This window comes from Bos indicus x Bos taurus, unplaced genomic scaffold, assembly GCF_003369695.1.
Source record: "Bos indicus x Bos taurus breed Angus x Brahman F1 hybrid unplaced genomic scaffold, Bos_hybrid_MaternalHap_v2.0 SuperScaffold_100147, whole genome shotgun sequence".
Classification (NCBI taxonomy): Eukaryota; Metazoa; Chordata; class Mammalia; order Artiodactyla; family Bovidae; genus Bos; species Bos indicus x Bos taurus.
Genome location: NW_020867070.1, coordinates 650,333 through 678,134, shown reverse-complemented (window position 1 = coordinate 678,134; position 27,802 = coordinate 650,333). Strand labels below are relative to the sequence as shown.

General features: G+C 43.5%; 1 protein-coding gene across 1 annotated transcript in view; it reads right to left on the bottom strand.

Annotated features, from left to right (window-relative positions):
• The window catches only part of LOC113888456 (multidrug resistance-associated protein 4-like), a 90,993-nt gene extending 63,414 nt beyond the window's left edge, over window positions 1-27,579 (bottom strand). Inside the window, exons 1-5 of the mRNA XM_027535579.1 lie at window positions 27,096-27,579; window positions 16,957-17,067; window positions 16,302-16,422; window positions 3,850-4,074; window positions 107-196 (exon numbers count right to left, since the gene is read on the bottom strand). Coding sequence (XP_027391380.1) covers window positions 107-196; window positions 3,850-4,074; window positions 16,302-16,422; window positions 16,957-17,067; window positions 27,096-27,169 — 621 coding nt within the window. The 5' untranslated portion in view covers window positions 27,170-27,579. The remainder of the gene's footprint in view (window positions 1-106; window positions 197-3,849; window positions 4,075-16,301; window positions 16,423-16,956; window positions 17,068-27,095) is intronic.
• Between the last annotated feature and the right edge of the window lie 223 nt (window positions 27,580-27,802).

Below are 27,802 nucleotides of genomic sequence, written 5' to 3'. Positions count from 1 at the left end.
TCAACAGAACCCTGGCTGACACCAAACCCTGGCACCTGGCATCCCAATAAGCTGAACCCAGTGAGAAAAACAGGAAACGGAAGAGGATCCCTCAGGGGCAGCTCACCTGGTCAAACCTGTTCACATCGTTGGACAGCAGGTTGACTATCTGGCCTGTGGTAGTCTTCCCCATGGCTGGGCTACTCAGGCGAAGGGCCTGAAATGAGAGAGGGAGACAGAGATCCGGATTCCTAAGGTGATACCAAGTCATCTTAGAACATAACACAGTGGAGCATGTGTTCCAGGGGTCTTGAGTGGTGTCAGCAGGAGCAGGATGACCCCTGACAGCAGGGCTCTAGGGACCCTTGTTCAGCTTCTAACTCCTCAGTGTGGTGGCAGCCCCAATCACAAGGACAGCGAAGGGAGGAGCAGGAGGTAAAAGCAAAATCCACCCCCTGTTTCAGTGAACTTGCACCTGTCTGAAGGTTAAAGGGTGTAGGTTTAGACTTAGGAGTCAACTAAGTAATTTTTAGCCAAATTGGATGAGACTGGAGAGGTTGCCTTAGGAAAGAAATTCAGAGACTAGGATTCAATCATTCATTCTGTGGGTAACAATATTTAAACACTTTGGGCTTAGTTTCCTCATTCTCAAATGGGCAAGTATGATGTTCAAAACACCGTTCCTGTGAGGAAACTGTGGTCTTGATGCCAGTCTGCTGATATTACAAAATACACAACCTGTGTTGCTCAATCCCTTTATTTAGTAAGAAAAATGCCCTAGAGATCTGAGGAAGCTGAAAAGATACCAGGAGCTGCTTCAACAGACCACCAACTAGAGCCACTGATCCAAACAAAATGTCATACTTCATAAGAAACTTTTTCTTTACTCCTCAAGTAAAGAAGAAAACAATGATCAAGTGAGAAGGTAAAATGATATAACCACAATGGAAGAGAATACGGAAGTTCCTCAAAAATTAAACATGACATTAGCATACAATACAGCAATTACACTACTAAGGATACACTCAAGAAAACTAAAAACACAACCTTGAACAGACAATCTGTACACTCATATTCACAGCAGCAATGTTCACAATAGCTAAAAGGTGGAAACAACTGTCCACTGACAGATGAGCAAACACACAGAATGTTGCATAGGCCTACAGTGGAAGATTATTGAGCCTTAAAAAGGAATTAAATTCTAACACCTGCCACAATATGGATGAACCTTGAAGACATCGTGCTACAGAACTTAAGCCTCACATAAAATGACAAACACTGTATGATTCCACTTACATGAAGTACTGAAGTACTCAAATTCACAGAGATAAGAAGTAGAATGGTGCTGGGTGCGGGGAGAGGGGTTGGGGAGTTAGTGTTTAATGGATGCAGAGGTTCAGTTTGGGAAAAAGAAAAAGTTCCAGAGATGAATAATGGTGATGGCTACACAACAATGTGAGTGTACCTAATGTCACTAAATGCTGTACTTAAAAGGAGTGAAAATGGTCAACTTTACACTGGGTGTATTTTACCACCACCACCACCACAATGATCAAAAGCCAAAGGTAATTTTACCAAAGCTGTGGAAATGGCAAGTCATTTTTATATATGATACCTCCTTCACAATCATTCAAAATTCAGCTGCAAAGAGCATGAAATGCTGAATGGGCCATTTTAGGAGTGGAATATGTGCAGCCTTAGAGACCTCCTGGAGACCTGCCCCAGCCTGGAATCCATGGTCAGAACAAACTATGGCTATGGGCTTAGCAGCCACTCCATTTCTAATGCCCAATCTGATTCCTCCCCAGGATCAGGGATCAGGAGGTGGGGCCTGAGCATGAACCATGGAAGTTCAGAGGGGCCTTTCAGAGCTGCTCGGCAGCACCAGCTGTGCCCTAAAGAATCAGCCCACCTGTAACCTGAAAAGAAGTGTCTTGTTTCTGCACCCCAGCAGGACTCTAGATGCAAGGCTGTGCATGAGGAAATTTGTCTTTTCCAGGTTTCTGGAATTTCAAGTTATGTCTATGTTATAATCCCCATAAGTCCTGACTTCATATAGGGCCAACATTTAGGTAAAATCAAGGCAGTAAATGAACTTCTTGGGAGATATTTACATTCACATAAGCCAATGTGCCAGGTCAGATCACATTTCCCAAAGGCAAGATTCCAAAGTGTGGTGGGAAGAGGAAGAAACACAGGTAGACAGTGGCTCACCTGTGCAGCAGAGTGAGCTTTGACTAAACCATCACCTTACCCCTAACTTAAGCTTTCACAACACGGTTCAGGTAAAATTTCACAACCATTATGAGAGTTAAGTATGATCTGGAAAGACAAACATTTAGCCAATTTGTGGGGAAATCTGAGTATCCATCTCCTAAATGGTTAAAGACGCAACAGATTAACAAAGATGATGATAAATGACAGTGAAGACCTCTGACTGCAGTTTGCAGGCACAGTTGCAATTTCCACATCACCCAGAAGGAAAGTAGCTCAGATGCTGTTGTCAGACAAGACAGTGAGATGCCAGGTCCCCAGTTTCACACAATCCTGAAAAGTACAAGACTCTGCTCAAGGAAAAACTGAGAAGACATCTCACTTCCTGCTGAAAAAAGTATTCTGAAGAAGCAGAAGCTCTAGATAAGCAGCAGCCAGGTAAAGAAGCAATATTTTCAATTTAAGCTGCTTGGTTTTGTCTTTCAATGAGGAGTTTATTTATTAATAAAAACTGCATATGTTTAAGGTTACAACATGATACTTTGGTATAAATACACACTGGGAAATGGTTACTGTAGTAAAACCACTTAAAGTATCTACTACCTAATATAGTTATCCTATTTAACATGTGTGGTGAGAACATTTAAGATCTACTCTCTTTGAAAATTTCAAGGATACAATACAGTTAAATAAGGATTTTTTTTAAAACAGTCTAAGGCAAAGACATATCCAGGATCAAGTTTATACAGAGCCCTTCAGCTCTTGACACTGATATATCTGTGGCAATACCTTTGTAAAGATACCTGAAAGCCTTACTCTTTTTATACTAGTTTAGACAAGGGTAAACTATGGAATAATTTCATGGCATTCCTCAATACAAAATCACTAAACACATTAAATCAGTTCTTATTAAAACTGCTACAATGCATACTAAAAATAAAAGGAAATATTGTATTAAAATAATTTAAATGAAGAGCAACAAATTCTCTTTAGAATTCATAAAACAATGTAAAATTTCAAGTTTCATCTCAAATATCCTATTTTCTTTCATACAATTAACAAAAATTATCTATAAAATATAAGGAGTGAGTCTATATGTAGCATGAATTCTCTTTATATTTTTCCCTAGCAAACATAATTATATTGAATATAATTAGATGGGTCTTTTAAAATTAGAATCAGTCCCTTTATCAAATACATTCTCTGCTCTTAGATATAGTTTTATAGATACAATCTCTGAAGCTCACTTTTAAATACAAATTTGATGTACCTGAAAGTATTAATGAATGACAACAAAAAATTTCCATAAACAGCACTATGGGCTTTGGGCATGAAGACATTGAAAATCAACTTGATACTTTTCATACTTATTCTTGAATATTAATTTAATATTTTACAGTACAAATTTAGTGGTTATTATATGACAGCCTATGGCTAAAAGTTGCCAAGGACAGCCCACACGATCTCAAAAGAAAACTTTTCATTATTTATTGGTAAAGTTTGCTTCAACAACAAACTTGACTTTATGCAAAAGCAAACTTCTCTAGGAAGGTGTAAACAATCCCAGTTAGAAAATTTGTAATTTACAGAGAACTTTCCCCAAATGTTCCTGATCCCTCAAGAGACGAACACACCGTGGTACCGAGCGACACTCACCTTGCGGTAGATCATATGGCACACGGCTACTCTCAGCCTCATCCCCACGTGCTGCATGTGGTAGAAGCACAAGTGGTGCAGAATGGCCCACACGAGCACGCAGGCGCTCAGCCCTGCCGCGTAGCCGTAGGCTTCGTGCAAAGCGGCAGAATCATTGGGATCATAGTTTTCAACATAACTAATCATTTTCCCCAAAAATATGGGTTGAACTACTCTGGTGCCTTCCTAAAAGAAAAGAAAAAAGTCTTAATTAGAAATGTCAGTTTTTCTTTACATAAGATTTACTTTTATCATTAGCATATTTAAAATACATTTTGACAAAATGCTACATTTGTAACTAATTTAAAAGAAAAGTATGCAGATTTATTATCTCCTATAAGACAAGCAGGCAACAGTTTAACCTTAAGGCAAAATTTTCCATTCAAACATAGTAAAGCCTTAGTACATTGTGCTTAGCACCCCATGGATGCTCAACAAATATCACAAACAGGCTCAATACCAACTGAGCCTTAAGATGAATAAAGAAAAAGGTGGCAGAAGAAGAGGAAGAAATCTGCTTCCACAGGAACAAGCCTGCTGGCAGCCTGCCCCTGTCCCCCATACTCTCAATGTCCCAGCCCAATAGAAAGTCAATGTGGTTCACATATGGGAGACACGCTTTCATCACCTTCTTCATGAATCCTTATGAAGCGAGACACTGGCACAAACACATCCTCCCTTTTCTACCCCAAACTCCACATGTAGATCCAGAGAATGGAAACCTGGCTTTGGCAGGAGTACCACAAAGAAACCAGGTTTGGCAGCTCTGCAGGCTCTCAGCTCCCGAGAGCACTGCCTCACTATGCCTCTACCCTCTAGAAGTTGGAATGTTCCTTGGAGTAAAAAGTTAAACATGGTGGAGGCCAAGCTAAAAAATCATGTCTCCATAGTTCTTGATCCACCATCCACTGAAGTTGGTGGTTTGGAAGAAATGTTACCAATCCTCTCTTTCCCAAGGCCTACACTGATTGACTCAGAGTGCACTGAGGCTTCCACCCTGAGTAAGACTTAGGGAAAGCAAGTTTCTTTCCCAAAGAAAAAGGCAAAGGAACGGCAACACCTACCCACCCTGCCAAACAGCCACTCCACCTCACAACCTACTTCCTCTCTCTAGTCACCCCTTGAAGGCCCCCTTCTTCTTAGGTCCCCTTCTTCACCTTCAAGGAAGATCACTCAACAAATCCAAGTTACCAAAACTAAACGCCTTGGGCCGCAATATCATTTCCTCCACAGACTTCTCAAAAGACAAAATGTCAAAAGTTTGGAAGTCTTTCAGGAACAGGGCTTTTCCTTTTTTGGCAATCCCGCCTTACTAACACAGACAGGGTAAGCTTTGCTTACCTGACCAGTATGCTTTGATAGCTCTCTTCTGTCTGTCTGAAGCTAAGGAACCCACACACAAGAGGAGGGAAGGAGAATCCATAACACCAAACACCAAAAAAAAAAAAAAAAAAACAAGTATTTTCTGCTCAGCCAACCAGTGCTTGATCAGGATATTTATCAAAAGATGTCCCCATCCCTCATATGGGGGTCTCATTAAACCTTAACATTCCTGTCTTGTTCTACACAAATGGACATGCACACACACACGTTAACAGGCTGCACCAACTGCCTCTCCCTCCATGAACTCATGGAGATTTTCATCCACGATAGAGGATAAAGGGAACACTATTTAGTTGAAGAAGTGTAAGTAAGATGATCAGACCTGAGTAAAATATAACTGATACATTTCCACAATGTCCTGTCATCCATCCCAAGAGGCACAGAGAGCTCTTGGAAGAGTCCTTCACACAGTGGATTGTCAAACACACTGTTTACAGTTTCCTGCGATGGAAATGTGGAGGCTCACACAGAGAAGCAAGAACATCAAACTGTACACACGGGCAGTCCCAGCCCAGGTGCTGCCAAGGGCAGTCCAGTGCTGGAGCCACAAACCACCAGAAGCGCAGCAGTAATATCTGCCATCCAAAACTTTCCTGAAACTTATGATTCTATTTGGGAAACACTGTTGCCTGTTACTCAGCTCTCCATTTGAGCCCAACATCCTTGTAATTATAGGAGAAATCAGAGTAATAGCACTCACCTAAGATAATATGGATAAATTCAATAAATCCAGCAAACAGGAGTGTAAATAAAGGCAGGTCATTACTGCCTAAGCACATCTGGAGTTTTTCACTGAGAAACAATATTTAATAACCTAGTTGAGGGACTTCCTTGGTGGTCCTTTAGCTAAGACTCCACACTCCCAATGTAGGGAAACTTGGTTCGATCCCTGGTGAGGGAAGTAGATCCCACATGTAGAAACTAAGACCTGGCACAGCCAAATAAATCAATATTAACAAAACAAAACCAAAAAACAGTTGGAGAAATAGCCTCATTAAGGTATAATGCCACTTCATGGCTCATATCTTCCACTCATCTATGAATTCTTTTTATTCTTGATAATGATTATTATTTAATTGGGATAGAAAATTTCTTATCTTTCAAAAAGATAGCAAAGGACTTCAAACATGAACTGTTACTGATGCAATTTGGGGGGAGAGTCATTTATTATTTTGGGACTTTCTCCAGTGGCTCAATGGTAAGGAATCCATCTCAATACAGGAGTCACAGGAAATGCAGGTTGAATACCTGAGTTGAGAAGATCCTCTGGAGGAGGAAATGGCAACCCACTCCAGGATTCTTGCCAGGATAACCCTATGGACAGAGAAGCCTGGCGGGTTACATTCCCTGGGGTCACAAAGAGTCAGACACAACTGAGTGACTGAGCACACACACACAACTTTGCCTCCAGCAAGGAGCTGTCATGGCAATTCAGAGAAGTGATGAAAAGTATAACATACAAGGAATTTCCATTCTGGCATAAGTTGCAACTATGGAAAACAGAAAATTGATATTATGCTCCATATGAAAAATAGCAGCAAGTAAAAAACAATTTTCCAGTAATTTCTCTCAAAAAGAAAAAATAGAAAGCAAAATAATGAATAGCACAAAATTATGAAAACAAAACCCCAAGTACATATACAGAGTAAGAAGACACATATTAAATATGATTCTTCAAAGCTTCCAGAACACACAGGGCAGACGTGACTGAGGCCATGAAAGGTAGACTGAGTAAATCCATCCCCTCCACACACAAAGAAAGGTTAGAGATGGAGAGCCAGACAGCTGGCAGCAGCATTTGTAATCTGTGAGTGTTTCCATTTCTGACATTTGGTAAAACTGTCTGAGGCAAACCAGGCAAAAGTTTGTCCAGCTACCAGAAGATTAACTCCTGCATATGCTCAATGCTCTAGTCCAAATATTAACTCCAAATGAAACGGTGGTGTGAATCCCAAGGGTAGACTGAATTTCAGAAGACTCTGCTTGCCTTGGAGAGTCTCTCAGAGAGGCAAGGAGTGGCTGTGGCTCACCCTGGGGACACAGACACTGGTGGCAGCCATTCCTGGGAGCTGCCCCCACCACGTGTACACTGGTGTGGGCAGACACCACCAAGGAATTCTCTCATCTGTACATTCCCGATTCTCACCATCAACTAATAAGAAATAAAACAACTGAGAAAATATTCATTATCAATCATGAAGCTAACCGAATTAAAACTTTCTTGATAAGCAGGAACAAGGTCAAACACTGTCCCTTAAACCTTTCCTCTCTGACATCAATCTATACCACATGTATATTCTTTCCACAAACCAATTGAGAATATAGTTCTTATTCTTTCACAAGAATTCTTCACAGCTCTGAAATCATAAAGGATCTTTAAAAGAGCTGAATTTAATACCGCAACATCCATTATTCAGGATTATCTGACAGTCTGAGTCTCTGAGGCAGACTTTTTATTTTGGCCACACCCTGTGGCATGCAGAATCTTAGTTCCCAGTCCAGGGATCAAAAACCCTCATATCTGCATTGGGTACATGGAGTCTTAACCACCGGACTGCGAGGGAAACTGGTGGTAGCCATTTCTTGATAGAGTCCTTGGTATTCAGCCTCCTGAAAGCACCTGATATTGGGTCCCACCTTTTGCTTCTTAGGATAACTTCTTGCAGGGTTCAGTTAGAAACTAGAACTTCTGCAGTGGATAGAATTCCTCCTCCAAGTTAAGGTACTTGAAACATTTCTCACCCAATTTCCTCACATCTCATTCATGGAAATAAACACACAAAAATAGAAGCAAGCTAACAAAGAAAAACACTTGAGTGAAACATATAAGCAGAAAAGAGTGAGCTTGTAGGGAAAAATTGAATAGGCAGTTAATCTTTAGAACTGGGGGAGTTCTAATGAGGTGGATAAAACTGGAGCCTATTATACAGAGTGAAGTAAGCCAGAAAGAAAAACACCAATACAGTATATTAACGCATATATACAGAATTTAGAAAGATGGTAATGACAACCCTGTATGTGAGACAGCAAAAGAGACACAGAGGTATAGAACAGTCTTTTGGACTCTGTGGGAGAGGGATGGGGGGATGATTTGGGAGAATGGCATTAAAACATGTATAATATCATATAAGAAATGAATCGCCAGTCCAGGTTCGATGCAGGATACAGGAAGCTTGGGGCTGCTGCACTGGGATGACCCAGATGGATGGTATGGGAAGGCAGGTGGGAGGAGGGTTCAGGATGGGGAACATGTGTACACCCGTGGCAGATACATGTTGATGTATGGCAAAATCAATACAATATTGTAAAGTAAAAAAAAAAAAAAAAAAGAACTGGGGAGTTCTAAAGTAGAGTTGAGAAAAATCCAAAGATGAGGAGAAAAAGCAGTGAATCTGCGAAATCATACCCACCAGCATTCTAGATATCCTAACCTTCACTCATCTTTTACACAGTGGTCTTCATCCTGACTGCACCTTAGAATCACCTGGGTGGGGATAAGGGCACTCTGATGCCCGAGGTCCAGCCTCCAGAAACTGGTTTAGGTTCAACTGATTAGGGTGGAGCCTGAAGATTCCTCTCCCTGGAAGAGTCTGGATGCAGAAACTAACCCCATGTAGGCATCTGCTAACCTCCACTCTTGCATTGTCTTTGCATCTGAGCCTGGAATGGCTACAGACCTGCTATGAAGGAGTTACAATGATCACAAAGAGTTTTAACCAGAGTCCCATGACACATTTCATGCTTCCAGAAAAATCTTTATAAACCCAAGTCCAGAGATTACAGCATTGAAATTGAAAATTTTCATTCTGCATGGTAGGAAAACTAAAATTTCAGATAAAACCATATTTAAAAAACATTAATAAACAGATGAGTCAAAATTAGCCTGGAAAGTTATCTCTAAAAGGACAAGGAGAATTAGAATAGAGCTAACAAGGATATCAGCCTTCTTTAAAAGTAGCCTTGTCTTGATTTTGGAATCATGAAAGCATTATACAGAATTATAATTATAAAAGAACTAATTTTTTGAAAAGCAATTCCTAAAATTTCAGAGTAAATTTAAATAAAACTACCTATATATCTACCCATCCTGTTGGTTCAAAGAGCCATACAAAAAAGAACTATCAAAAGTGGTTTTAAACAAAACAATTTGAAAACACATTCTCTGCATGATACACCCATGTGAAGACAGAATAACTGCAAAAAGATAAATTTTATGTTTTCAGAAGTCACATTATAAGGTAAAACAAATAAATAATTATGTTGATATCATTGAGAATTGGGCTTAGACATGGGACAAAGAGAATAGATGATGGGAGAAAAGAGATACAGATGTAAGCAAAATAAGATGAAGTAAAAAACTAGTGTCCTGTATCTGATTTGGATTGGAAACACCCATATAAACATATTTGTTTACCTTAAAAATGTATTCTAACTTGGTCTAATGAAAAAAAGCCAAGAAACAATAAGCAAGAGCAATATCCCCTCTAACATCCAGATTATAGTCTTTAAATACCATTTCACACTAAAAGAAGACAGGGCTGCTTGGAGAAATGGATGATTCCAGGGCTGAGCAAATGCTGTACAAAATGAACTAGAAACATCCTGTCACACCAAAAACAAAAAAACCAAAACAAGCAAAAAAAGACATTAAAAAAAAAAAATAGCCAAGACTTCTAGAGTGTGTGCAAAAGACTTAGGACCCAACCTGAATATACTCCCACTGCCCAAAGATGGCCCAAGATTGATATAAGCATAACAAATAAAATGGACTGAAGCAGATCAGAAATGCTTAAATCCATGAGCTCAAACTGACATTCACAAAACCAAACCAAACAACCAACCATGAAAACTCACTAGTCCCTCTCCTCACTAGAGGAGAACCAATTCCCCATTTTGAAAACAGGTTTTAAAAACGGAAAAAATTATTTTCCCTACTCTCCCTATAAACACTATAGTTCAGTGTTAACTAAAGAGCTTAGAGCATCCCCACTTTGCAACCCTTAATAAATTAATGGACCTTGAGCAAGGATCATGAATAGCTCCAACATCATACACACACACACACACACACAAAAGATGTTATATACCTTATAAGGGGGATATACAAGCCTACCTCCTACATAGACGAAAGGGGTGAAGAAAATCCAAATGAGCTATATCGAACTTCTAGACCTAAACACCTACCTAAGGTGCCAGGGGAACAAGTTAATTGAGACAGGGGGAGATGCGATCAGCCAAATCCAGACTGTGGGAATCTCTACAGGTCAAACAACCTAGAGGCTTTGGGGTGGAGGGGAACAGAAAGGCAATCTGAATAACCTGTGTCAGCCAAGTGTACCTTATTTAATACTGCTTCCAACAGAAGAGGGGAAAAAAGACAACTGTGAGCACTGGCTAGATACTAATGATATTAAAGTTAATATTTATGCATAAAACAATAAAGTGAAAGTGAAGGCGCTCAGTCATGTCCAACTCTTTGTGACCCCATGGACTGTAGCCTACCATCTTCCTCCAACCATGGGATTTTCCAGGCAAGAATACCGGAGTGAGTTGCTATTTTCTTCTCCAGGAAATCTTCCCAACCCAGGGATTGAACCTGGGCCTCACACATTGTAGGCAGATGCTTTACCGTCTGAGACACAAGGGAAGTCTATAAAAATAATGTTTAATGTAAATATGTTTAGTGGGGGGAGATTCCACATCTTTTAAAGATACATACTAAAATATTTATGGATAAAAATGATTTGATGTCTTGGAACTTCTTTAAAAGAATCTTGGGAAGTGAGGGTGAGTTTCAGATGAATCAAGACTGCTCATTATGGCAATTATTGAAGCTGACTTAGGGTGACATAGGGGCTTATTTCCCTTTATCCTTCTGAGTTCTTAGCTGAGGATCCCTGTAATAAATGACAGAATATCAAGAGAAAATCAAACAGAAGTTTATTAACATGTATATTTCTGATATACATGCGAAATATCAAGAAGAACTGAGTAACTCCCTGAGATGGCCCAAGCCACCACTTTAAATGCCATCTCCCCCTAAAGACAAAAGAAAAGGTGATGGAGCGCCAATGAGAGGTTAGCAGGAGAAGCAGCTTAAACTACAGCAGGGTTGGGTGTGTTATACAGATTTCATCCTTCTTGAAGACTGTCCTTCAACAGGATTCTGCTGTGATTTAGAGCCATCCTTCTTTTTCTGGTACAGAGAGGGAGACACCTTTACAAATGGAGATTTCCTTTATCTGTGTAAATGTCCCTCAGAAGAATAACTTCTACTCTGTCTTCAGAGTTTCTCCTGTGTCTATTTCTGAAAAACACAACCAACTCACAACAATTTTTCTGCCAGAATGCCCTATTCTGGAGTGACACGTTGTGTTACCCTTTCATTCTATTCTATTTTTGTATTTTTGAAATGTTCTTAAAAATCTACAGGAAATTAAAAAGGAAAAAAAAAAAACACTATAGAAATCAGGTGACAGAGGGGCCAGAGTTGTTTCTAGAAAAGCAGCTCCTCTTGGCTCTGAGCCTCAGTGGAGGACTGTGGGAGGAGAGGACAGAACGCAGAGAACATGGGTCTAGCAGTCAGAGCACAGTGCCTCAGAGACCAGGTCAGCCACCTGCCAGTCACAGGACCCGAAGCCCACCGTGTGCCCTCTTCGGCCCCCAGGTCTTTATCTGTGAAAATACCTGCCTTGCCTCCCTCAGAGGACTCCTGGGACAACTAAATGAGTTACAACAGCTCAGAGTGCTCTAAAACCACCATAAAAACAAGGGTTTTTCATCACTTTTAGTATTAGAAGTCCTGGTAAGAGATTTATTCTTAATGGCAGAGGCTGGATTCACAAAGGCTTGGAAAACTCATTGTTCCTCACAGGAGACCACAGTGGAACAAGAACTCTTGAGAAAAGTCATGTGTAAAACCAAATTTTCTAGACTATAAAGTTTCACTTCTACCCAGATTGCTGCAATTTTTAACCATTATGAATGCAGTCTTTCAAAAAGAGTCTCCTACTTCCCTGACTACATAAAGAAAATGGATTGAAGGGGGTGGAGGAAACAAGTGAAATAGGTGAGGGAACTTAAGAGGTACAAACTCCAAATTATAAAATAAGTAAAAGGGGACTGGGGACAAAAAATAAATATATAAACTTTTAAAAATAAGTAAATCATGGAATTATATAACATAGGAAATATATTCAATAATATTGGAATAATTTTGCATGGTGACAGTTGGTAACTACACTTATCATGTACTGTATAAAATATTAAATCACTAATGATGTATACCAGAAACTAATATAACATTGTAAGCCAATCATACTTCAATTTTAAAAAATTATTTTAATTTTACATTAAAAATTTACATATGCTTAGAAAAAGAAAAGAAGGTGGATATAAAACCCTAATTTATAACTCAAGGTCATCACTGTGGATATTACTAACACCTAAAATTCTGGGAGTTGGTGATGGACGGGGAGGCCTGGCATGCTGCGATTCATGGGGTCGCAAAGAATTGGACACGACTGAGCGACTGAACTGAACTGAACTGAATGGCTAATGGCTAATGTTATGCTCTTAGGAACCAGCAGGGCGCACACAGCAGGTCTGCTCGGCAGGTCTCTTTCTGCTTGGCTCAAGGCCCCCTCCTTCTCTCCCTTGCTGTGTGGTCCTCAGTGGTTGCTGTCAGCCCACAGTGTCTTTGCCACCAACAGACACTCCCCAGACTCCTGGGTTGAGCAAAGTGAGGGACATATGGAAGAAAGGATTGGGAAATAAATGCAAAGATCACTCAGCTCTTGGGAACCAGCCGTGAGTCGAGGCACAAAGCCCACTGTGGGATGCAGAGGATTCTGTTTACTTCCTGCCCATTAGCTGAGCTCCAAAGTGAACATTTACACACACACATGCTTCCCACAGCCTCCACCTGGACCAGAGACCATCAGCAAAAGTGGCTTCAAACAAAGGCCAAGTGACCAGACAAGGCTGGGCCACTTCTAAGAGTCCTGGGAAAAGGACACAACTCCCGGCAACACCTCCCCTCTCAGGGGAAGGGACTGGGTGAACCCACTCTGGCTCTCTGAGGTCACCCCACTTACACAGCAGCAATGGAGACCTCACCTTTCAGAGAGAAGCACTGATGACCTGGGGAGGTGGTCTCTGTGACTCAGGCCCAGGCAGAGGCTTCAGGCTCCTCCTCTCCACCCTGAGGGCCCCGGGCAGGTGGGGACCTGTCCTCCCCACCCACAGTACCCGTGGAGGTGCACACAGGGGCCAGGGGTGCTGGGAGCGCTCCGGCTGTTCTGTTCTAATTAGGGGTGACCGGCAAGTGCTCCACAGCCTGGTACTTGTTTCTCTGAGAGGTAGAGATACTCCTCAGTTCTCAAAGGACAGCCCATGGAATTCTCCAGGCCAGAAAACTGGAGTGGGTAGCCTTTCCCTTGTCCAGGGGATGTTCCCAACCCCGGGATCAAACCCAGGTCTCCCTCATTTCAGGCAGATTCCTTACCAGCTGAGCCACAAGGGAAGCCCTTCTCATAGGACAGAGGTTTTCATATCTCAAAATCCTAAAACCCTAAAAGCCTCACTCTGGACTGGCATCACCCTGCTTTCTCCCACTGGGGCTGCCAGGAGTACCTGGGAGGCCCTGCTCATGCTGTGGGTGGAAAGACCGCACTTCTTGGGATCATGGATGATCCACAGGGCATTCTGTGCACCTGAGGGATTAAAAGAGGGCCGGAGATCAAAAAGGAAACATGTTTGTGTTTTAGAAAATCCTGGGCTGAGTTTAGATCTTCCACCATCTAAAATATAAAGAATAACAAGCAGTATAGATTGATCACAACACAGGAAATTGCTTCATAAAATCAATTATTTAACTAACTAGCACTGCTACTAGTACTAGCAGTACTGCCACACAGATGAGCCCCTAAATTTAAACTCCCCACTTCTCCGCCATGACCACCCAGAGACCAACCTCCTGAAAGGGCCCAGGGCTCTACCAGTTGCACGTTATGCAGCCCCAGGCCTGGCCTTCCTGGACCCCAGCAGGAAGTATTAATGGGGCTGGACAACTTTGAAATCAACACTCCCAGCACCACAGTGGGGAGGATTCCATCTCAGGAAGAACCCCAGATCCTGTGGCCTCTCTCTCTATGTCTGTTTCTCCCATGAGCTGCCACAGCCAAGATCCAGAACTCATATTAGAATGGGATCCATCCAAGGCTTAGTGACCCCACTCAAGGGGCTAACAGCCCAGAACAGCAAGAAAAACCAGTAGCTCAGTTCAAACCCAGCCACATGGGCTCTGCTTTGAACCCACCTGACTTTAAGACTCTTTTGCATCTTGTACCAAAGAGAAACTAGAGAACCAGGGACAGCAGAAAGAGACCTGCTCCAGGATATGATCCAGCATTAAACCCTGAGGCCACTCATCCAACCAGGCACCTGGCATGAGCCACAGGCAGACACTGAGGCCCCAGGGTTTCCTGATAAGAATTCATGAGAGCTCTGCTGTCTGAGGTCAGGAAATCCTGCACAAACAGGCCACACCAGCTTGCCACCTGTGTATTTCAAACAGACTTACTGTGACTATGCGGAAATTCCATGACTGGGACAGCTGCACACGGGACAAAGAAGGGCTGGGGCAGCCTGACGGGCTCCTGCTCCCTCTCCCACTCCTGTCCTTCACAGGGCACTGCAGTAGCTAGGTGGTCAGTGCCCTCTCAAAGGCGGCACCCTGCCCCACATACCTGTCCCACCCTCTGGCACAATGGCCAATCCTCTTCTGAAATCAGTGAGAACTCCATCCCCCAGGGCCATCCAGTCACCTGGGAGCTGACGGATTCTCTGGTCTCTCCAGTTGTGTGGGGTGGACTTCACCTGCCCAGCTGCCCAGCTGCCCACTGCCCACAGTGCCCTTCAGTCCAGCGCAGCCTTTAAACAAGAGCCATGCCTCCCACCTGTAAACCACCTGGCCCACCCACCACACCCCCAACACAATGGACTGAGGACAGCTCACACCTTCTCCACCTCCTCCATCCCTTTCACAGCACCTGCATCTTCCACCCGTCCTGCTCTCACACACTCACACGCCGCCCGTGTCCCTAAGGCAGCACTAAGGGACCATGGAGAACACGAGCCCCCAGGGGGGTCTGCAGCAGACCCCCAGCAGGCTCAGCCAGAACAGGGGGGCTGACGGCACTGTGTCCCCAGGTGGATTGTCCTCTGGGGGATCTTGACCCAGGATCTTCAGGGTCACAGGGGTCACTGACCTCACAGCTTTCTGCCTCTGGTTTGCCCTGCACATTCCCTCCTACACCCTCTGCCAATGCCAGGATACCAGGATCCCCCTTCAACCAGGAATCTGCTCCCACAACCAGGGAAAGAAAGCAGCGTGGAGGGTGCACAGAATTCACGGTGAAGCTGGAGCTCCTCCCCACGGGGGCTTTGCTCACAGTTCCAGCCCACGGGGAAGGGGCAGCCTGGGGAAAGGTGTGCTCTTAGAAGTTCTGGGCAGCTATGGTCCAGATGCTGGGTTCTGTTCCCCTGGAAGAGGAAAGGCGATGATATCTTCTTAGAAAAGCATTTATCAGATGTGACCTGGTCAAGGTAATAATTTTTACCTTGTTAAACTATAACAAAGTGCCATAAAAGGTACTTTATTCTGGGCTCAGGTCCAAATTACCTTCCTCTAAATCACAGGGCACATATTGCCTGAGGCTGTTGGAATCTTCTTTTGGTCAAAGATCAGTCAGCCTTTATACTGAACACCAGGAACTTTCTACCATAATATAAAATGTCTTTTATTTCAAGGCCATCTTCCACAACACTCTTTAACCAGTTAAAAGAACAGTAACCCCTGGAGTCCAGTTCTCGCCATTCTAAAGATGAATACAACCTCTGAGCTCTATCATGTTTCCATGAGTGTTTATCCTCAGACCTTAGACCACTGGCTCTCCCCACTGGTCCCTTCCACCTCAGTACAGAGACACATACACCAAAAAGCAGTGCACAGTATGAAAATCTTTTACCTCCAGAAATGTAAACATTCCCCAAATTAAATAGGATTTCCAGTAACACTTTATGACTGCTTTCATTAAGGAAGGCTCCTGTGCATCCTTCTGGGCTCTCTTCACTTCTTGATCCCAGTACCTGTGATACAAAACAAAGCACAGTAAAGAACAGCGTGTCCACCAAAGGGAAAATGGGAGAGGGACAGAGGGGAAGATAAGCCTTCACTACAAGGCACCCTATGGCTGCCCCATAGATGCTGGCTAACTGCTCAGAGGGCTCCTAAAAGATAAGCAGTGCAGACTCTGAAGCACCAGAGAAACAGGCCTTGAGGCAAAAGTTCCAGATTCTGGAAACAAGTTCCTGCCAAGATTTGCTGGATTCACAGGTCACAAGCAGCTCAGGTGGGCAGACTCCCTCCTCCAGGGACCCCACCTACGGGGATAGAGCTCGGCCTCCAGGGCCGTGGCTGTGGGCTCCCTCCATGCCCACAGATGCACAGGGAACGCAGGCCTCCAAAGTGGGCTAAGCCCAGGGTCAACTGAGTGGCTGAGCATGCAGTGTCAGGAGAGGAGTCTCAGAAGAACCCAGAGGAAGGCAAAGCCTCCCTCAAACCTTTAGCCCCACGTGGAAATTCTCACTCTTTCTCCCCTTCTCCCTGATGTCTGTGCTCACCCTTGCAGCTCTTCTCCGAGGTGCTGGGAGCGATCTTCTGGAAGCACCGAGTACATGTCATCTGGTTCTAATTTCCGTTTGTGACCAATTTTAAGCAAGGGGTTTAGCCACCTGTTAAAAATTAAAAGGAGAGTGAAATATATCCAAATTACACATCTCTAATTAGAAACCTACATTCATGGACATTGTTAAAAAAAAGTATACATTTTAAATATATAAAGATATGGGGAAAATTAGATATATGCTTACAAACACACATACATTCTAGGTATAGGAAAGTCATGCTGGCTTATATATTACATAATTAAAGCAGCCTTTTTGTGGCCTACTGAATATACATTGTACATCTGCTTTAATTATCAAGAAAAAAAATGTTTAGAAATCAAATAAAGTAACAGTGGGTCAGGCATGCAGAATAGAGCTGAATGGCCATTGTGGGTAAGGCTGCAGATATGTTCCTGTATTCCTGAGGACTTAAATCTTCTGAAATGTATCAGATTGAAGGATACCTACATGCGCTGCTGCTGCTGCTGCTAAGTCGCTTCAGTCGTGTCCGACTCTGTGTGACCCCATAGAAGGCAGCCCACCAGGCTCCCCCTGTCCCTGGGATTCTCCAGGCAAGAACACTGGAGTGGGTTGCCATTTCCTTCTCCAATGCATGAAAGTGAAAAGTGAAAGTGAAGTCGCTCAGTCATGTCCGACTCCTAGCGACCTCATGGACTGCAGCCCACCAGGCCCCTCCATCCATGGGCTTTTCCAGGCAAGAGTACTGGAGTGGGTTGCCATTGCCTTCTCCCCTACATGCGCTAGTGGTAAAGAATCCGTCTGCTAAAGCAGGAGATGTAAGAGATGCTGATTCGATCCCCAGGTTGGGAAGATTCCCTGGAGAAGGAAATGGCGACCCACTTCAGTGTTCAAACCTAGAAAATCCCATGGACAGGGGAGCATGGTGGGCTCCAGTCCATGGGGTCACAGTCGGACATGACTGAAGTGTCTTAGCACCAGTAATATTCAAAGAAGTTGCAAACTTGAGGTCTCAAGGTCTCCTTAGATCAGTTGTCAACACAGAGAAGTTTTTACAGGGAGTTATCTTATGGACACAACACCCTGAGTCTAACAGGCTCTGGACCCGGAACTACTTACAGTCCTGTCAGACTCCCCTCAGCCAGAACACTCATGTGAGCCTCTTTCTGAACCCAACCTTCTGAAGACAACCTCAAGATAAGTAATAGCTTCCCAACTAAAATGCGATTGATTCTTCTTATGGTCCTCCTCGGTATCACTCTCAGGAAAATTCATTTATTTTTAAAAGTAACATTCAAACATCCAAAAGGGCTGGAATTTTACTGATTGTTGGATCTGTCACCATCAGCCTCAGTTGGGGAATAAATATTGCTCACCAGACTTTCAGGGAACTTTAGCTGACAATATCACCAAACTACGGTTTAATTCCACCATGCCCAGGTTTCTGCCCAGGGACATCAAGGTTGCCCCCACTGCCACCACACCGCTGCAAAGACATATGTGTTAGTCAAATCCCTGTTTTCTGGGGGTCCAACCAACCATTTACTATGAGCCCTCCACCTACAGGCATGGCCGACTCTAGATAATTACCATGCTTAAGGGCTCTGGGGATAGGATCATATCAAACATGGAGGGGCCTGGCCATGAGCAAGTACCCTGGATGGAAGGGCACCACCATGAGCCTAAACAAGACTCAATAAAATTCAAAGACCGTGTGTGTGCCCCTGAGGGATGTTTGTTCCTTGAGGACCTTGTAGCAAGGGCCACCCATGTTGGGCCATCAACCGTCTCCAAGAAAACTACCAGGGGACACTGGGCTATATGTGGTTCACACCCAGATCAAGGTTACATTCAGATTTTAATTACACTCGCACAACCTGTGAATCAAAGGGGGCCATTCATCTAGTCAGGAGGGGAGCTGGACTGGTAATAGCAGTTGTCACTCTTGTAGGATCCCTGGTGAGCCTAGCATGAGAAAGAATTTATAATAACCTAAGTATAAAAAAAAGAAATTAAAAAAGTCAGAGACTGGCCTAGGTAAGTAGAGAACCCAGTTCTAACCTTAGAATGACAAAATCTTCACTAGACCCTCTGGCCCACATGACACTTGACCACTGCAAAGCTCTTGACTACCTGCTGGCTGATCAAGGGGGAATTTGTCCCCCAACCATTTCCTGTTGTTTTTATGTTAACACTTGTGGTTAGATAGAAAAGAGCACATCCCAATTGCCAGAGAAAACTGCCTACAGACAAAGACAAATATCATACGGTATCACTTATACACGGAATCTTAAAAAGCAGTATAAATGAACTTATCTACCAAAGAGAAACAGAGTTACAGATATAGAAAATGAACTTATGGTTACCAGCGAGGGAGGGAGGAAGGGACAAATTGAGAGACTCGGATTGACATACATAAACTACTATATACGTATCCAACTCTTTGCAACCCCATGAACTGCAGCCTGCCAGGCTTCTCTGCCCATGGGAATTCTCCAGGCAAGAATACCTGAGTGGGTTGCCATGCTCTCCTCAGTGGGTCTTCCCAACCCAGGGATCTAAGCCAGGTCTCCTGCACTGCAGGCGGATTCTTTACAGTCTGAGTCACCAGGGAACTATATATAAAAGACATAACTGATAAGAACCTACTGTGTAGCAGAGGGAACTCTACTTAATACTCTGTAATAGCTTTTATCTTTTTTTAAAGAAAAGAACCTTTTAAAAATAGTGGATATATGTCTATTGATTTACTTTGCTGTACTCCTAAAACTAACACAACACTGTAAATCAACTATACTCCAATAAAAATTCTTCTTTAATAGAGAAAAGGTCACTTGGCCAAATACTCAAAACAGAAGGGCCTGGCTGAACAAATTGTGACAGGAACAAAAGAAGGTTCCCCAGCTTCCCTGGGCTTCTAAGGCCATTCTTAGAACCCCTTACATTTATTCTCCTTTTCTGGCTCTTCGGCCCATGATTCTTCAATTGTCTCATTAGTTTTATCTCTTAGAGAACTGAGACAACCAAGTGGCAGATGGTCTTTACCCAAGGCTATGAGCAATTGGGACTCTAGCCTGGTGACAGTCAGATTCATTTTGGTGGAATCAGGAGAAATCCACTCCTCTAACCCAAAGCAAAAACAACACCCAGTTGTGGATGTGACTGGTGATGGAAATAAAGTTCGATGCTGTAAGAACAATATTGCATAGGAACATGGAATGTTACGTCCGTGAATCAAGGTAAATTGGAAGTGGTCAAGCAGGCGATGCCAAGAGTCAACATCGATATTTTAGGAATCAGTGAACTAAAATGGGGTGAAATGGGTGAATTTAACTCAGATGACCATTATATCTACCACTGTGGGCAAGAATCCCTTAGAAGAAATGGAGTAGCCATCATAGTCAACAAAAGAGTCCAAAATGCAGTACTTGGGTGCAATCTCAAAAATGACAAAATGCTCTCTGTTCGTTTCCAAGGCAAACTATTCAATATCATGGTAATCCAAGTCTATGCCCCAACCAGTAATGCCAAAGAAGCTCAAGTTGAATGGTTCTATGAAGACCTACAAGACCTTCTAGAACTAACACCCCCAAAAAGATATCCTTTTCATCATGGGGACTGAAATGCAAAAGTAGGAAGTCAAGAGATACCTGGAATAACAGGCAAATTTGACCTTGGAATACAAAATGAAGCAGGGCAAAGGCAAACAAATTTTTGCCAAGAGAATGTACTGGTCATAGCAAACACCCTCTTCCAACAAAACAAGAAAAGACTACACATGAACATCATCAGATAGTCAATACCAAAATCAGATTGATTATATTCTTTGCAGCTGAAGATGGAGACACTCTATACAGTCAGCAAAAACAAGACCAGGAGCTGACTGTTCAGATCATGAACTCCTTAGTGAAAAATTCAGTCTTAAATTGAAAAAAGTAAGGAAAGCCACTAGACCATTCAGATATGACCTAAATCAAATACCTTATGATTATAGAGTGGAAGTGACAATAGATTCAAGGGATTATATCTGATAGCAGAGTGCCTGAAGGTCTATGGACAGAGATAAGTGACATTGTACAGGAGGCAGTGATCAAGACCATCCCCAAGAAAAAGAATGCAAAAAGGCAAAATGGTTGTCTGAGGAGGCCTTACAAATAGCTGAGAAAAGAAGACAAGAGAAAGGCAAAGGAGAAAAGCAAAGATATACCCATCTGAATGCAGACTTGCAAAGAATAGCAAGGAGAGATACGAAAGCCTTCCTAGTGATCAGGGCAAAGAAATGAGGAAAATATTAGAATGGGAAAGACTAGAGATCTCTTCAAGAAAATTAGTGAAACCAAGGGAAAATTTCATGCAAAGATGGACACAATAAAGGACAGAAATGTTATGAATGTAACAGAAGCAGAAGATACTAAGAAGAGGTGGCAAGAATACACAGAAGAACTATACAAAAAAGGTCTTCATGACACAGATAACAACGGTGGTATAATCACTGGACAACAGCCAGACATCCTGGAACATGAAGGCAAATAAGCCCTTGGGAAGCATCACTACGAACAAAGGTAGTGGAGTTGATGGAATTCTAGCTGAGGTATTTCAAATCCTAAAAGATGATGCTTTTAAATTGCTACATTCAATATGCCAGCAAATTTGGAAAACTGAGCAGTGGCCACAGGACTGGAAAAGTTCAGTTTTCATTAATCCGAAAGAAAGGCAATTTCAAAGAATGTTCAAAGTACCACACAATTGCATTCATCTCACACGCTAGCAAAGTAATACTCAAAATTATCCAATAGTACATGAACCATGAACTTCCAGATGTTAAAGCTGGATTTAGAAAAGGCAGAGGAACCAGAATCAAATTACCAACATCTGTTGGATCACAGAAAAAGCCAGAGAATTACAAAGAACATGTACTTCTGATTTATTGACTATTGCTAAGTCTTTGACTGTGTGGATCACAACAAACTGTGGAAAATTCCTCAAGAGACAGGAATACCAGACAACTTGACCTGCCTCCTGAGAAATCTGTATGCAGGTCAGGAAGCAACAGTTAAAACTGGACACGGAAAAAGAGATTGGAGAGAGGAGTATGGCAAGTTTGTAGAATTCCAGAAAAAAACATCTATTTCTGCTTTATTGACCATGCCAAAGCCTTTGACTGTGTGAATCACAATAAATTGTGGAAAATTCTTCAAGAGATGGGACTACCAGATCACCTAACCTGCCTCTTGAGAAACCTGTATGCAGTTCAGGAAGCAACAGTTAGAACTGGACATGGAACAGACTGGTTCCAAATAGGAAAAGGAGTACGTCAAGGCTGTATGTTGTCATCCTGCTTATTTAACTTATATGCAGAGTACATCATGAGAAAGCCTGGGCTGGATGAAGCACAAACTAGAATCAAGATTGCCAGGAGAAATTTCAATAACCTCAGATATGCAGATGACACCACCCTTGTGGCAGAAGGTGAAGAAGAACTAAAAAGTGTCTTGATTAAAGTGAAAGAGGAGAGTGAAAGAGTTGGCTTAAAGCTCAACATTCAGAAAACGAAGATCATGGCATCCGGTCCCATCACTTCATGACAAATAGATGGGGAAACAGTGGAAACAGTGGCTGACTTTACTTTTTTTGGCTCCAAAATCACTTCAGATGGTAATTGCTGCCACAAAGTTATGACCAACCTAGACAGCATATTAAAAAGCAGAGACATTACTTTGTCAACAAAGGTTGATCTAGTCAAGGCTATGGTTTTTCCAGTAGTTATGTATGGATGGGATAGTTGGACTATAAAGAAAGCTGAGTGCAGAAGAACTGGTGTTTTTGAACTGTGGTGTTGGAGAAGACTCTTGAGAGTCCCTTGGACTGTAAGAAGATCCAACAGGTCCATCTTAAAGGAAATCAGTCCTGGGTGTTCATTGGAAGGACTGATGTTGAAGCTGAAACTCCAATATTTTGGTCACCTGATACAAAGAGCTGACTCATCTGAAAAGACCCTGATGTTGGTAAAGATTAAAGGCAGGAGGAGAAGGGGATGACAGAGGATGAAATGGTTAGATGGCATTACCAACTCAATGGACATGAGTTTGGGATAAACTCCGGGAGTTGGTGATGGACAGGGCAGCCTGGTGTGCTGCGGTTCATGGTGTCGCAAAGAGTTGGACACGACTGAGCAACTGAACTGACTGACTGAACGGATGGCAGAAAGAAAAGAAAAGCTAAAGAGCCTCTCAATGATGGTGAAAGAGGAGAGTGAAAAAAGCTGGCATAAAACTTAACATTCAAAAGATGAAGATCATGCATCTGGTCCGAACAGTTCAGTTCAGTTCAGTTGCTCAGTCATGTTCGACTCTTTGCGACCCCATGAATCACAGCACGCCAGGCCTCCCTGTCCATCACCAACTCCCAGAGTTCACTCAGACTCACGTCCATCGAGTCAGTTATGCCATCTAGCCATCTCATCCTCTGTCGTCCCCTTCTCCTCCTGCCCCCAATCCCTCCCAGCATCAGAGTATTTTCCAATGAGTCAACTCTTCACATGAAGTGGCCAAAGTACTGGAGTTTCAGCTTTAGCATCATTCCTTCCAAAGAAATCCCAGGGCTGATCTCCTTCAGAATGGACTGGTTGGATCTCCTTGCAGGCCAAGGGACTCTCAAGAGTCTTCTCCAACACCACAGTTCAAACACATCAGTTCTTCGGTGCTCAGCCTTCTTCACAGTCCAACTCTCACATCCATACATGACCATAGGAAAAACTATACATAGCCTTGACTAGATGGACCTTTGTTTGCAAAGTGATGTCTCTGCTTTTGAATATGCTATCTAGGTTGAACATAACTTTCCTTCCAAGGAGTAAGCGTCTTTTAATTTCATGGCTGCAGTCACCATCTGCAGTGATTTTGGAGCCCAGAAAAATAAAGTCTGACACTGTTTCCACTGTTTCCCCATCTATTTCCCATGAAGTGATGGGACCGGATGCCATGATCTTCGTTTTCTGAATGTTGAGCTTTAAGCCAACTTTTTCACTCTCCACTTTCACTTTCATCAAGAGGCTTTTTAGTTCCTCTTCACTTTCTGCTATAAGGGTGGTGTCATCTGCATATCTGAGGTTATTGATATTTCTCCTGGCAATCTTGATTCCAGCTTGTGTTTCTTCCAGTCCAGCGTTTCTCATGATGTACTCTGCATATAAGTTAAATAAGTAGGGTGACAATATACAGCCTTGACATACTCCTTTTCATGGCAAATAGATGGGGAAACATGGAAACAGTGACAGACTTTATTTTGGAGGCTTCAAAATGACTGCAGATGGTGACTGCAGCCATGAATTAAAAGACGCTTGATCCTTGGAAGAAAAGTTATGGCCATCCTAGACAGCATATTAAAAAGCAGAGACATTACTCTGCTGACAAAGATCTGTATAGTCAAAGCTATGGCTTTTCCAGTAGTCATGAATGGATGTGAGGTTTGGACTATAAAGAAAACTGAGCACCGAAGAGTTGATGATTTTGAACTATGTTTTGGAGAAGACTCGTGGAGTGCAAGGAGATCCATCCAGTCAATCCTAAACAAAATCTTTCCTGGATTTTCATTGGAAGGACAAATTCTTTGGCCACCTGATGCGAAGAACTGAGTCATTGGATAAGACCCTGATGCTGGGAAAGATTTAAGGCGGGAGGAGAAGGGGATGACAGAGGATGAGATATTTGAACAGCATCACCATCTCAATGGACATGAGTTTGAGCAAGCTCCAGGAGTTCACAATGGACAAGGAAACCTGGCGTGCTGCAGTACATGGGATTGCATAGAGTCAGACACTTTGAGCAACTGAACTGAACTGAACTCAGTATGTGACAATGCCTATGCTTAGCAGGTAGCAAGATCAGAAGATGAACCTTTGCCCCTTCAGAGTCCTTCAGTAATAAGGAGCAGTAAAAAGGAAAGGCTGATAACCCAGAAATATATCCCTGTCCCTCCCTCGAATGGAAACCAACTGCTCTTATCTGAGTTTCAGGCTCAATCACAAAAGGAAAGAAAAAAACAAGAACTGATTAGAACTAGGTAGGACCCAAATGGCAGAAGCTCAAACATCTAGTAGACACAGAGCCTCATTATGCATCCACTGTAATATATAAGCATGATAAATTACACACCAACCAGGACCACTAAAGTTGACAATGGCTATGATAACAAAGCAAAGAGCTCATACAAGGACTAAAAAGGAGTGCTACCTTAATTTCAGGTCCAAATCACACTGCATTATTGGGTAAGCCATGAATATTCCTCCCTCTCTTAACCTGATTCCCGTCTTTTTACTTCAACCCTCCTATATACCTAGTTGGACTGAGAGGTTGACTTGCAAACTAAGTCTCCACTTTTCCATTCTTTGGTCACTGAGCAAAGCTTGTGCTCTAACAGTCACACCATCAGTTTATTTATTGGTTGTGGGAATCTGAGGGAGAAAGAACCTCCCCATCATGATAAGGGGTCTCATCCTGGGCTAGGCCCCTGGCACAATTCCAGGCAACCAATTCCATGACAAGCACAACAGTTACATACACAAGAAACATAGACCCCAGAACCAGACTTCCTGGTTTGAGATCCCACTCCACCACTTACAAGCTGTGTGATGGTAAGCAACTTACTCAACCTCTATGCTTCAGAGTCTTCAAGCATGAAATAAGAGGTAATAGCTCCTTCCTCCCCAGCAGGAAAACTGGAAATGGGTGCCAATGAAACTGGAAGTCTTCACCTTCCATTTCTATGCACATACATTTTCAAAGTCAACAAACAGAATGTGCTTTGAGAGTTTCTTGCCTTACTTGATGTTAAAGAGACATTTGTCTACTTTGCTATTATTTATGGTAACCACACACATATTCCTTCTTCTAGGTCCTTCTTTCCTAAAGGGTGATCAAATAGCCAAGGGATGTAGCTACATGCAATGAATACACCACCATCAAAACAAGCATAGGAGCTGCCATCCCCCTGGGGATCCCCTAGGCTGTCCAATAAAAGAAGTATCAGAATTTGTGGAAAAGATAAATGGGTTATCTTTAAGACCTAATAATCACCCAAGTGGGATTAAAATCCAAAGGTTCAGGCCTGCATATCTGTAGTCCCAGCTGTTAGATGAAGACTTCAGTTAAGAGCTTTAACTCTCTGCAGTGCTTTTCATCTCTGTGTTTCCTCACAGCTCATGGACCTGTCAGTGGTTTCAGGACCAAAGGACTCCTGGGCAGGACCACCTGCATCAAGACTGTGCACTGCTTCTCTGAAGGACAGAGATCTGGATAAGATGCCACAGGTTTCAGGGACCCCATCCCCAGGGTTTGGTTCTCAAAGGTAGAAGTGGAGATATTCACAATAGGGCCAGGGGCTGTGGTCAAATACATACTCTACTCCTGGCCGTGTGCCCCAGGCAAAAGCAACACATGTTCCAGAATAACGTCCCCATTCATTTCATACAAAACAATAGTGTTTTGTACACGCATGAAATTGGCCAAAACTAGGTACCAGGACATACAGGACCACACAGGAAGTGAAGGAGGGACAGAAAGAAATACATGGTCATAGACAGGGGGAAAGAGGGAGCCCCAGGGCAGTTGGAACTCAGATGTTCACCTAAGGAACTTGGGAAAAGGTGGGGATGTTATTGGAAGATGGCAAAGATGCAGGGCACTAAATAGATAAAGAAAATTGTTCACAAGCTGCTTTCTTGGGGGGGCCGGGGGGAGTTGCAGCTTATTTCAGAACTGACAGCGAATTCCTGAATGGTTCTGAGGCCACTGGATAAGGTGGAGAGTAGGGAGCCCAGTCCCTTCTCCTGCTGGGCAGTGACTCCCCCTGAGCAACCTCCTTGCCTTCTGCTCCTGCTGCATCAGCTCTCAGGCTCCAGGGCTGGCTGGATGGAGAGCAGCAAGGCAGGGAGACTCAGTTCCCCTGACACCAGGTTCCTTGGTACCCCTCCCAACCCTACCCCTCCCAACGTCCCAACCCCACCGGCCCCAGGCACCCAGGCATGCTCCCTCGCCTTGTCCCTTGGCCCCCAACAGAAGCCGACAGTGTCAGGCTTGCCCCGCAGTGGAATGTCACAGCTCAGACAGGGCACTCACCAGACAAACAGGCGCGAGCAGAAGTTTGCCTTCTGCACTGGGCTGGTCTTCACTTCCACGGACACAGGCAGCATCTTGCCGGCCAAGGTGGACACAGACCAGGGTCTCCCTGCTCAGGCGGCGGTGGGGCTCCTGCTGCTCCTGGAGGCACTGGTGGGGATGCTGGAGACTGGCTGCCTCACGGGTCCACTGGGCCGGAGCCTGAGAACACCTGCTTCTGAGAGTGGACCGCCCTTTGTGCACCAGGTCTGCCTCCCAAGACTGAGCAGCCTCCAGGGTCCACCACTGAGGCACCCTTTCTGTGCAGGTGTTGCCACAGGCATAGGATAGAGACAGTGCGCCACGTGTGGGACTGCAGGACCAAGAGACAGCCAGGTAGATGCTTCCGGAAGCCTCACGCAGGTAGGAGGCAAAGTTATCAGCTCTTTGATAAAGGCAGCAGGCTGACTGCGGGGCACAACCAGCCCAGCTCCCAGGAACGCACGTGGCTGCAAAGTCTGCGGAAGTTCCTGCTTTGAGCCCAGGCACTCACCCAGAAGGTGGAGACGAGAGGCTCAGGCCCTGCCCATCTCTGCTGCTCAGAGGCTCCCCATTGGCTGCAGAGGAAACCTGGAGAAAGCTAGCAGAAGGAGATAGAAGCCTCCTCTCTGGGCCCTCTGCCCTCATCAAAACCAAACAAGGGCCCTGTGGGAAGTTCTCCAGCTGGA